This window comes from Dama dama, chromosome 20, assembly GCF_033118175.1.
Source record: "Dama dama isolate Ldn47 chromosome 20, ASM3311817v1, whole genome shotgun sequence".
Taxonomy (NCBI): Eukaryota; Metazoa; Chordata; class Mammalia; order Artiodactyla; family Cervidae; genus Dama; species Dama dama.
The window spans coordinates 22754993-22768002 of NC_083700.1; the positions used below are offsets into that span (position 1 = coordinate 22754993).

The 13010-nt window shown below is 37.7% G+C and overlaps 2 protein-coding genes across 13 annotated transcripts in view; one reads left to right on the top strand and one right to left on the bottom strand.

The window, feature by feature from the left end:
• PDZK1 (PDZ domain containing 1) overlaps positions 1-1108 on the top strand; it is a 53893-nt gene extending 52785 nt beyond the window's left edge. For all 9 annotated transcript variants that reach the window (XM_061120985.1, XM_061120986.1, XM_061120988.1 and 6 more), the window contains one exon: positions 623-1108. In XM_061120985.1, the coding sequence (XP_060976968.1) occupies positions 623-676 (54 nt within the window). In that variant the 3' untranslated portion in view covers positions 677-1108. The remainder of the gene's footprint in view (positions 1-622) is intronic.
• Positions 1109-1842: 734 nt separating this feature from the next.
• Positions 1843-13010, bottom strand: part of GPR89A (G protein-coupled receptor 89A) — a 47474-nt gene continuing 36306 nt past the window's right edge. For 3 of the 4 annotated variants that reach the window (XM_061120992.1, XM_061120993.1, XM_061120996.1), the window contains 4 exons: positions 6760-6855; positions 5118-5207; positions 2625-2690; positions 1843-2493 (listed from right to left, as the gene is read on the bottom strand). In XM_061120992.1, the coding sequence (XP_060976975.1) occupies positions 2287-2493; positions 2625-2690; positions 5118-5207; positions 6760-6855 (459 nt within the window). In that variant the 3' untranslated portion in view covers positions 1843-2286. Of the gene's footprint in view, positions 2521-2624; positions 2691-5117; positions 5208-6759; positions 6856-13010 lie in introns of all 4 variants that reach the window. The other variant, XM_061120995.1, reaches the window with a different exon arrangement.

A 13010-nucleotide genomic window follows, 5' to 3' on the forward strand; every position in this document is an offset into this window, starting at 1 on the left:
GGCTTATATACAACAAACATTTATTTCTCATAGTTGTGGAGGCTCAGAACCCCAAGATCACGGCACTGGCAGATTCAGGGTCTAGTGAAGGCCCTCTTCCGGGTTGCAGACTGCTGACTTCTGGCTTGCCTTCATATGGTAGAAGGAGCTAAGGAATTCTGGGAAGCCACTTATAAAGGCCTAATCTGAGTCATGAGAGCTCGCCCTCCTGACCTAATCACCTCCTCATCACCTTGGGAAACAGGATTTCAACCTCTGCACTTTGGGGAGATACAAACATGCAGACCATAGCATACATGTTGCCATTGACCTTGTTTACTATATTGTTTCACAAAGAAAGTATTCTAGATGTCTTTAAAAAAATTCTATAAGAACTCTATAGAAAGTCAATTATAGTACTATGCTAGTTTATAGAAAAGAAATATGTATATATAGATATTAAAAGGAATGTGTCAGGGTCGAACAGCAAGCTGGAAATGAAGCCAAGTGCAGAATTCTGGTCACCAAGCTTCTAGTGAGTGACTCTTCTTCCTGACTCAAGAGGTGCAAATCTAAAACAGACCATCCATCTCCTTAAGTTCACACTCTTATCGCTTACACATCTCTGTTTTCTTTTGCACAGGCCCACAGTACAGCCTCTCATTCTTCTTCCAATTCTGAAGACACACAGATGTGAAGAGAACAAGCACTGGCTTTGGCTGACAGCTGTTTCTGGGTATTTAATAGGAATCCTTTCCCAAGGAATGAGCTGACATCCGTTTACTGTCTTTGTTAGAGAAGAACTCCTTGGAAACCAGTTCATCACATGTGATTGTCTTCTGCTGTCATCTGTCTCAGGGGTGGCTACTGCAGAAAGCTTATTTATGGCCAACTTAGGAAAAGTTAATATACGAGCCAGATGCTTTTCATGAGATCTCTTTCAACCTTCAACTTAACTGCTCTTCTCTGTTTGATGTTATTTCTTCTATAGGTTCCCAGAGCACCAAAGATGATTCATAAATCTGTATATGTGAGAACTGCTAATTAAGGTATCTGAGCAGATAAGCCTATTAAAACCATGCTATTGTAAGAATGTTGTTGTTGCTGAAATAAATGCCCTTAAAAATGCCTTTTGAGTATGCTTGAATTTTCCCTGTTGGCTGATAGAACCTTAATAGTGCTTTTGTTTCTGGTAAACTTTTTATGTTTTAACCTTCATTTTGCCTCTAGACACCCCCAACACAACAAAACTCAGAATAAGATCTCAGTAACAAAGAGAGACTTCCTGGTAATAAAATTCAAGATTTCCTTAAATTGCATTTCTGAGTGTCCTACAAATTTTCCAAAAGCTTCCTATTACAGATGAAGACTGAGTCCTAGGATAGGAAAGTGACCTATTCCAGTTAAGTTATTCATTGTTTTACCCCACAACCCCACAAATGGCAGATGAAAAGAAAAAATGAAATATCACCAGTGACTTTAGAGTAATTCACTCTTAAATATTACTATTTTAAAGTGAAAGTGAAAGTTGCTCAGTCGTGTCCGACTCTTTGTGACCCTATGGACTATACAGTCTGTGGAATTCTCCAGGCCAGAATACTGGAGTGGGTAGCCTTTCCCTTCTTCAGGGGATCTTCCCAACCCAGGGATTGAAATAAGTTGAAAGGAAATCAAGAATAATGTCATACTCTGCAGTCTCTCTTGATACACTCTATTTCAGTTGCATACCACTCCTTCCCCAGCATAGATGAACTTTTGGTTATTTGAAGGGGGAAGGGGATGGGGAGGAGGGCTGGGACGCTGACTTAGATCACACAAGCATGATACCAAGCTATCCCTGATAGAATGACAGTAAGGCCCAAGTGTTAACAATCTCTGCTTTTAATGATAGTCAATCTCAAGGGAAAGTCATAACCTCCTCCATGGGATCCTTGATTAAACAGAATCTCATGTGTTTAAGCAGCTACCTTACATTTCTCTTACCCCAGAGTTCCAGTGTATTTTCTCCCTTTAGTTTCTTGGCTCCTTTTAGCCCCACCACCTGGCATACTCCACCAGCCTCAAACCAAACAGGGTACTCTTGGTTGAGTGCTAGCTTGGGTTACTTCTCTCTCTCATATAAACGAGAAACTGAAGCTACTCATGATTACAGTGTCATCTGAGGACGAAGGCGTAAGCTGCAGGTAGAATATGCTACCACAGCACTGTGTTGTTTTAAAAATGTTAGGCCCTGGCCCCTCTAGTTTTTCCCTCTTATATCCAAGTTCTGACACCACTGGCCTGTAGCAGTCTGTAATAGGCATGAGTTCAAGGTGCCATATGCTTCTCTGGTGCCTGTTTGTGGGCCAGATAGAGGAAGAGTATGCTGGAGAGAGCACTGACCAGGAAGATGACATCAAACCAACGGTGATAGAAGTTGAATTGCAGCTCTCCAAGAACTTCGGTGATGATGGTGCGGTACTCCAGAGGCATGCTCATTCGGATCAGCAGCACAGATGAGACGAAGTACATGCCCTATAGGTCAAATGAATCCAGAAGGGGCTTGAATGCAGTGACAGACAAAGGAAATTGTTAAAATATTAAAAAGTATGAAACATTTCTGGTATTTTATGGCTCTAGACATAAAGCTAGTTCATTAAACTTACCATTATCTGTGCTAATAGCAGGACAATGACATTGGAGGACTTACTGCTGGAGATGGCATAAAAGAACTGTCAAGAAAGGGGGGAGAGATGATTATACAGTACTTCTAGATTCCTGTGTCAAAAACATTTAGTATAGTTAGCATGTAAATAAAAGTGTTTTTTCCATGCCACCATCTTGTACAGAACCGTTCATAAGATTAAGGCTATAAATAAGACATTTAAATAGGCTGCCCCAAAAGGATCCACTTATAGTTTTCCCATATGGGTAAGTATGGGAAAATATCACTACAAATTAGTAGCATCACTACTAGTGATGCTTTGAAGGAAGCATCACTATGAACAAAGCTAGTAGAGGTGATGGAATTCCAGTTAAGCTATTTTAAATTCTAAAAGATGATGCTATTAAAGTGCTGCACTCAATATGCCAGCAAATTTGGAAAACTCAGCAGTGGCCACAGGACTGGAAAAGGTCAGTTTTCATTCCAGTCCCAAAGAAAGGCAATACCAAAGGATGCTCAGACTACTGCACAGTTGCATTCATCTCACATGCCAGCAAAGTAGTGCTCAAAATTCTCCAAGTGAGGCTTCAACAGTATGTGAACCAAGAACTTCCAAATGTTCAAGCTGGATTTAGAAAACACAGAGGAACCAGAGATCAAACTGCCAACATCTGTCAGATCATAGAAAAAGCAAGAGAGTTCCAGAAAAACATCTGATTTATTGACTACACCAAAGCCTTTGACTGTGTGGATCACACCAAACTGTAGAAAATTCTTCAAGAGATGGGAATACCAGAACACTACCTGCCTCCTAAGAAATCTATATGCAGGTCAAGAAGCAACAGTTACAACCAAACATGGAAAAAGAGACTGGCTCCAAATCGGGAAAGGAGTACGTCAAGGCTGTATATTGTCACCCTGCTTATTTAACTTATATGCAGAGGACATCATGAGAAACGCTGGGCTGGATGAAACACAAGCTGGAATCAAGACTGCCGGGAGAAGTATCAATCACCTCAGATACGCAGATGACACCATCCTTATGGCAGAAAGAGGAACTAAAGAGCCTCTTGATGAAAGTGGAAGAGGAGAGTGAAAAAACTGGCTTAAAACTCAACATTCAAGAAACTAAGGCCATGGCATCCAGTCCCATCACTTCATGGCAAATAGATGGGGAAACAACGGAAACAAGATCCAAAATCACTGCAGAGAGTGACTGCAGCCATGAAATTAAAAGACGCTTCCTCCTAGGAAGAAAAGTTATGACCAACCTAGACAGCATATTAAAAAGCAGAGACATTACTTTGCCAAAAAAGGTTCATCTAGTCAAAGCTATGGTTTTTCCAATAGTGATATATGGATGTGAGAGTGGGACCATAAAGAAAGCTGAGCACTGAAGAATTGATGCTTTTGAACTGTGGTGTTGGAGAAGACTCTTGAGAGTCCCTTGGACTGCAAGGAGATCAAACCAGTCAATCCTAAACAAAATCATTCCTGAATATTCACTGGAAGGACCGATGCTGAAACTGAAGCTCTGATACTTTGGCCACTTGATGCGAAGAGCCGACTCATTAGAGAAGACCCTGATGCTGGGGAAGACTGAGGGCAGGAGAAGGGGGCGACAGAGAACGAGATGGCTGGATGACATCACTGACTCAATGGACATGAATCTGAGCAAACTCCAGGAGATAGTGAAAGACAGGGAAGCCTGGCGTGCTGCAGTCCATGGGGTTGTAATGAGTCAGGCAGGAATTAGCAACTGAACTGAACTGATATGGGTAAGTTGGTGGTTTTAAGTATTATAATGTGAAAAGATTCCTACTTACCAGAAACCATGTGATACATATGATTTTAGCATCATTATATAACATTAAAGCAAATTACACCAGACCACTCCAAGCCCCTGTAATTGTTTCTGGGCTCCTGAGCTCTTCCTAAAATTGTGCTGAATGCTTGCAGAGCCCTTTCCCCCTCCCAATGTCTTTGCTCCTTTCATTTCAACAGCTCTTGGATTTTGAAATCCCACCTCTTCTACCAGAGAATTTACCTTCCAGTTCCATGAAACCTTCCTATGTTGATCAGAAAACAGCCCAACACTCAGCTTCTCCTGCTTCCATATTCTCTTTACAAGTGACTCTCCCAGTTATTAGTCTCCCCTCAAATACCACCTCCTTTATTCATTCCAGCTGTCTGCTGCTCAGTGTCTACCTGCATCAGTTTCTGTTCTAGATGCTGGTGACACATCAGTGAATGAAACACACTGTGATCTCATCCTATGACCTTTGGTAACTGTACTTATCTGCCTGGTGTATGATGTAAATACATTATCATCAATTTATGTGCTAGTCTAACTTTTTCTTTTATTCTGTGGCATGTCTTTTACAAATTTGTAGTTGTTGTTTAAGATCTCAGAAGGCAGAAATCTTAATTAGGTAAAGTTATCTCACAGTGCCACATGTAATTAAGTACTTTTCAACTCTGTGATACAACCTACCTTGGTAAGAGTGATCAGCAGTCCTCTGATAGATGTGACTATGATTATTCCAACCAGAATGAAGGAAATGTGTTGGGACCAGAACTTCACCTGTCAAGACAAGAGGAAGAAAAAGTATTTGTTAAATCTCTGTTCAGAGAGATGGGAAAGCTAAGATGATACTTTATTATCACTTAAGCGACTGTGAGAGGGAACTTCATTAGTAAGTAAGTGGCAATAAAAACATGTATACAAAGACTTCAGTGGGTATCTTAATTAGCAGACCTAAAACTTAAGGACAGAAGATAGCAAATGCAGTGAAGTGATGAAAATAATACTAATAAATCAGAAGAAACACAAAGCAAATAACATAGCTTCAAGTAAAAAGCACGAATTAAAAGGAAACTAAATAGCAGCCTGATAATGTTTAATATTTGTGAATGACAGTTCTCTGATCACCCAAAACTTAAATAATAAAAGAGTATGTAGACATTCTCAGCTATGGTCTAGGAAGTAGTTGACCTTTATTTGAATCACAGGATGATACCTTTTCCGTCTCTTGGATTGCTTCAGAGTGAGAGGCAGCTGTGGTACCCTGTGTTTGATTCAAGGCCAAAAAGCATCAGAGGGGAGCTGTATTGCCAACATCTGAGAGATGTTATTCAGATTTATGAAATGTGGAGTGGTGTGTAGATGAGTTACAGATGGAACACATATACATACACAGCAACTAGCCCTAGAAAAGCACTAACAAGGAATGGCATTTCTAAAAATTCACCCCAGTAAAAAAATTTTAAAAGAAAAATACATATAAAATATGAGTGAAGCATGCTTTACCACATAATTTATATACTAGTTGAAGGAAAGAAACCATGCTCCTTCACATGAAAAAAAAGGATACACTGTTGATTTATCATCTAAGAAATGTGTGCCTTGAGTTGTTTCTCAAGGACTGGAGCTCAATTTGCTCTGGTGTATTTTCATTTTATCCAGCTACCGGGGGCACGTCCAGCTGAGGGTATCATGCAAACTACGGCCAGGATCATAGAACAACTAAACGGCACTCATAAGGACTAAGAATGTGACACTGGTTTTATTACCAAAGTGCCAACCAGCTGGAATCACCGGCCATATAAATACCTGGAAAATGCACTATTCTACAAAGAAAGACATTAAACTCAAATTGGGACAAGACTGTCCCAATTATAAAACAGGTAGAAAGAAGATTAAAAAAAAATTTGTGCACAGGGGACAGTTAACCATTTTTAGCTCAAAGCCCATATGAATTATACAGATAATTTTTTATAGCAGAAATCATTTTAGTTCTAACACAAAAACACTAATTAGTAGTTAATTTTCTACCAGAGGAATCAAAGGTGAGTTATATGTTTGAAGATATCATCAAGTATCACAGACAGAAGTATTTGAATATTTTGGTAGGGAGAAGCTGGAGAGTGGTAGCTGTGACTAAGAAGAGAAGGAACTGTAGAAATGATTACTACCCATGAAAATAATAATTGCCAGTTATTAGTTATGGTTTTAGGCCCTTTACGAATCTGCCATGTGAATATGCCAAAACAACAGAAGAATGAAAGCAGAAACAAGTACCTAGAGTAAGGACATAGAATCTTAACATAAACAAAGATTTTGATACAACTCTTACATCAAATTGGATCCCCAGATAATTCACAGTGATTTCAATGCCTCTTGTGACTGGATCAGTTTTCCCAACTCGGTCAAAAACGATATTGATGGTTGCCTACAGAGACACAGACCTTTACATTAGAGTATCTCAAAAATCAGTTTCAAAAAACCAAGTGTTTCCTACAGGTGGATATTCCTAAAAATGCAATTCTACTTTCAGTCTAAATCATACATAAGAAATCTATTTTGGCTATTCATACATCGGCAAACAAAAGTCCGTATCTACCCTATCTTTCTTTTCTGTAGAGTGTAAAGGGGGATAAGGCTATGACATACACACCTCAATTTATCAGGATCCAGAAAGGTAACATTCTGGTAAAACACAAGGTCAGAGAATCAAGGGATTCCAGGGTCATTCCCTATGGTTATTTTCTGAAAGCTCTAATAGCAATCACTAAAACAACAAGGAGAGTTATTATAGCCGACGAGACAACAAAGATCAAATGGAATTATGAAAAATAATCGATTAATCCAAAAGAAGAAAAAGGAAAAAATAACACAAGACAAATAAAAACATACAGCAACACGGTTGCTCAACCATAACAATAACACATTGAATATAAATGGTTTACTACTGTATAGCACATGGAACTCAGTGTTATGTGGCCTGGATGGAAGGGGAGTTTGGAGAGAATGGACACATGTATATGTATGGCTGAGTCCCTTTGCTGCTCACCTGAAATTATCACAACATTGTTTGTTAATTGGCTATACTCCAATACAAAATAAAAAGTTTAAAAAATATATAAATGGTCTAAACCAGAGGTTGGCAAACTCTGCCACAGTCATATGACTGTGTAGATAAATGGACTTGGCTGTGTTCCAATCAAACTTTTTAAATAAAAGCATGTGGTGGCTGGATTTGGCCTAGGGGCTGCAGATGGCTGACTTCTGGTCCAAATATGACAAATAAATGGCAGAGACCATTAGATTAGATATAAAAGCAAGTTGTTTACAAGAAGCCCACTTTAAATATAAAGATACAAATAGGTTAAAACTAAAAGCATGTATAAAGATATATTATGCTAATGATAATCAAAAGAAAGCTGGAGTGTCTATATTAATATCAGACAAAGTAGATTTCATAGCAAAATAATGTTGCCAGAGACTAAAAGGGTCATTTCATAATGATAAAAGAATCATTTCATCAAGGGGTACATAGTGACCCTACATGACATACATGAAGGAAAAAAATGATATAATTAAAAAAATAAATAGGCAAATCCACAATAGGGGAAATTTCAATACCCCTCTTTCAATAATTAAGCAGTCAGAAAAGCAGTAAGAATATAGAAAAACTTAACAATATTATCAATCAACTTGACCTAAGTGAGACCTGTAGGCTATTCCACCCAAACAGAGTAGAACACATTTTCCATTCAAGTGCACAAAGAACTTAATTAACCATGGTTGACCATATTCTGGGCCAGAAAACAAGCCTCAATAGACTTAAAAAGATTCAAATCATACAAAATATGTTCTCAGACCACATGAAATTAAATTAGAAAGCAGTTACAGAAAGATATTCAGAGGATGCCCAATATTTTATAACATACTTCTAAATAACTGATGAGTCAAAGAAAAAATCAAAAAGTAAATCAGAAAGTATTTTGAACCGGATGAAAATAAACATATCAAAAAAGTTGCATGTGTGAGATACAAATAAAATCGTGCTTAGTAAGAAATTTGTAGCATTAAAATGCCTATATTTAAAAAAAGTTTCAAGTCAATGATCTTAGCTTCCTCTTTAAGAAATCAGAAAAAGATACCCAAAAGAGCAGCAGAAGAAAATAAAGATCAGAGCAGAAATCAATGAAGTAGAAATCAGAAAAATAGAGAAAATCAATTAACCCAGATGCTAGTTCTTTGAAAAGTTCAATAAAATCGATAAACTTCTTATCTAGATTGATCAGGAAAAAAAAGAATGAAAGATATCAATTCACATCCACCAAAATATTGAAAGATATACCCAATTGAAGGCAGAGTTCCAAAGAATAGCAAGGAGAGATAAGAAAGCCTTCTTAAGTGAACAATGCAAAGAAACAGAGGAAAACAATAGAATGGGAAAGACTAGAGATCTCTTCAAGAAAATCAGAGACACCAAGGGGACATTTCATGCAAAGATGGGCATGATAAAGGACAGAAACGGTATGGACCTAAGAGAAGTAGAAGATATTAAGAAAAGGTAGCAAGAATACACAGAAGAACTATACAAGAAAGATATTAATGACCTGGATAACCACTATGGTGTGGTCACTTACCTAGAGCCAGACATCCTGGAGTACGAAGTCAAGTGGGCCTTAGGAAGCATCACTACAAAGCTAGTGGGTGTGATGGAATTTCAGCTGAGTTATTTCAAATCTTAAAAGATAATGCTGTTAAAGTGCTGCATTCAATATGCCAGCAAATTTGGAAAACTCAGCAGTGGCCACAGGACTGAAAAAGGTCAGTTTCATTACAATCCCAAAGAAAGGCAATGCTAAAGAATGTTCAAACTACTGCACAGTTGCACTCATTTCATATGCTAGCAAGGTAATGCTCAAAATCCTTCAAGCTAGGTTTCAATAGTACATGAACCAAGAAATTCCAGATGTACAAGCTGGGGTTAGAAAAGTCAGAAGAATCAGAGATCAAATTGCTAACATCCATTGGATCATAGAAAAAGCAAGGGAATTCCAGAAAAACATCGACTTCTGCTTCATTGATCATGCTAAAATCGTTGACTGTATGGATCACAAGAAACTAGAAAATTCTTAAAGAGATGGGAATACCAGACTACCTGACCTGCCTCCTGTAAGGAGAAACCTGTATGTAGGTCAAAAAGCAACAGTTATAACTGGACATGGAACAAACTGGTTCCAAATTGGGAAAGGAGTACATCAAGGCTGTGTATTGTCACCCTGCTTATTTAACTTATATGCAGAGTACATCATGAGAAACGCTGGGCTTGAGGAAGTACAAGCTGGAATCAAGATTGCTGGGAGAAATATCAATAACCTCAGATATGCAGATGACACCACCCTTATGGCAGAAAGCAAAGAGGAACTAAAGACCCTCTTGATGAAGGTGAAAGAGGACAGTGAAAAAGCTGGCTTAAAACTCAACATTCAAAAAACTGAGATCATAGATGGCATCTGGTCCCATTACTTTATGGCAAATAGATGGGAAACAATGGAAACAGTTGACAGACTTTATTTTTGGGGACTCCAAAATCACTGTAGACAGTGACTGCTGCCATGAAATTCAAAGACGCTTGCTCCTTGGAAGAAAAGCTATGACAAGCCTAGACAGAGTGTTAAAAAAACAGAGACATTATTTTGCTGACAAAGGTCCATCTAGTCAAAGCTATGGTTTTTCCAGTAGTCATGTATGGATGTGAGAGCTGGACCATAAAGAAGGCTGGGCACTGAAGAATTGATGCTTTTGAATTGTGGTGTTGGAGAAGACTCTTGGGAGTCCCTTGGACTGCAAGGAGATCAAACCAAACTAATCCTAAAGGAAATAAACCCTAAATATTTATTGGGATAATGATGCTGAAGTTGAAGTTCCAATACTCTGGCCATCTGATGTGAAGAGCTCACTTACTGGAAAAGACCCTTATGCTGGGAAAGGCTGAGGGTAGGAAGAGAAGTGGGCAACAGAGGATAAGATGGTTGGATGGCATCATCAACTCAGTGGACATGAGTTTGAGCCAACACCGGAGATAGTGAAGGACAGGCAAGCCTGGTGTGCTGCAGTTCATGGGGTTGCAAAGAGTTGGAAATGACTCAGCGACTAAACAACAACAAAATGACTATAATTAAAAAGATAGATAATAAGTATTGGAGAGGATGTGGAGAAATTGCAACCGTCACACATTGCTGGCAGGAATATAAATGGTGCAGATGCTTTGGAAAACAGCCTGGTAGTTAGGCAGTTTATTAGAAGGTTAAACATATAGTAAGCATATAACCCAGCAATTCTACTTCTACAGATATATACCTAAGAGAAATGAAACACATGTCCACATAAAAACTTATACATGGGGTTTCCCTGATGGCTTAGAGGTAAAGAATCCACCTGCCAACGCAGGAAACACAGCTTTGATCCCTAGTCCAGGAAGGTCCCAAATGTCACACAGCAGCTAAGTCCATGTGCTGCAACTCCTGAGTCCACACATCCTCGAGCCTGTGCTCTGCAACAAGGGAAGCCAGCACAACGAGAAGACTGCACTGCAACAGCAGAGTAGCCCCTGCTCGCGGCAACTAGAGAAAAGCCTACACAGCAATGAAGACCCAGCACAGCACACAAAACAAACATACATGAATATGCTCAACAGCATTATTTATAGCGGCCAGAATGTCACAATAAAACAACTCAAATGTTCACCAACTAATGAGTGGATAATTTAAATTAATGTGGCATATCCATATAATGGAACAAATATTATTCAATCATAAAAAGGAATGAAGTATTTATTGATAGAGGCTACAATATAGATAAACCTTGAAAACATTATGTTAGGAAGCCAACCACAAAAGATCACATCGCATGACTCCATTTAATAAAGTTGTTAATATGTTTATATATTAACATTCAATTATAGAATTTAATTATATATCACATTCATTAATTTATTAATATTCCATGCAAACCCTTCTACTAATTGGAAGAGAAAGAAATACTTCTCAACTTATTCTTTAAGGTTAGACACCTAAACCAAAGACATTAACAAGAAAACTATACTCTGAAATTCTTCATAAACATAGATGCAAAAACTCTTTAACAAAACATTAGTAAATTAAATCTAACAAAACATTAAAAGGATAATACACTTGGCCAAGTAAGATTACTCCAGGAATGTGAGTTCAGTTTAATGTTCAAAAATTAATTTTACTGTATTAGCAGACTAAAAAAGAAAAACCATATGATCATCTCCATAGATGCAGAAGTGACAAAATCAAACATGCTTTCACGATTAAAAACACTTAAGAAACTATTAATAAAAGAAAATTCCTCAATCTGATAAAGGGCACCTAGGAAAAACCAATAGCTAACACCATACTTAATGGTGTAAGACTGGATGCTTTCCCCCTAAGATCAGGAACAAGAGCAGGGTGACTGCTTTACTTAATTCTGTTACTGGAGGATTTGGTCAGTGCAGTAAGGCTTGAAGAGGAAGAAAAGATAGGATGGAATTGTCTATGTAGGAAATCCTATGAAATTTATAAAAAGCTTCTAGAAACAATAAGAGAGTTTAGCAAGGTAACAGAATACAAGATCAATATACAAGAATCAGTTGTATATCTATATACTATTAACACTTGAAAATGAAAATTATAAAAACACTGTCATTTATAATAGCATCTAAAAATCAAATACTTAGATAAATCTGATGAAAGATGAGAAAGATCTGTTCACCAAAAACTATAAAACACTGCTGAGAAAAACTAAGAAAATCTAAATAGATGAAGAGTTGTACCATGTTCATCGATTGGAAGACATATTGATCAAGACAGTGTGGTACTGGCAGAAGTAAATATATAAGATACACAGAAATCTCAATAGAAAAAAGAGAACAGAAACAGACCCATATACATAAGGTCAATTTGTTTTTGACAAAATTGCAAAATTGCCTCAATGGAGAAAGGATACTCTTTTCAATGAATGGTGCCAGAACACCTGGATATCTATGTGAAAAAAGTGAACTTGGATTCATACTCCAATATCATATTAGAAATTTAACTTAAGATGGCTCACAGACCTAAATGTACAACCTAAAACTATAAAATTTCTATTTTATATTTTTCATATTAAGAAAACATGAAAAAAAATCTTTGTGACCCCAGGTTAGACAAAGATTTCTTAGATACAACACAAAAGCATAATCTATAATAAAAAAAAGAATAGATTGGACATCATTGAAATTAAGACCTTTTGATTTTTGAAGGATACTAACAGAATGAAAAGCCAAGTCACTGATGGGAGAAAATATTTTAAAATCACATATTTGATAAAAGGTTACCAGAATATACTGAAAAACTCTCAAGCCCAACAAAAAGAAAACAATCAACCTATTTAAAAAATGGGCTTCCCAGGTGGCCCAATGGTAAAGAATCCGCCTGCCAAAGCAGGAGATGTCAGAGATGTGGGTTCGATCGCTGGGTTGGGAAGATCCCCTGGAGGAGGAAATGGCACCCCACTCCAGTATTCTTGCCTGGAAAATTCTAT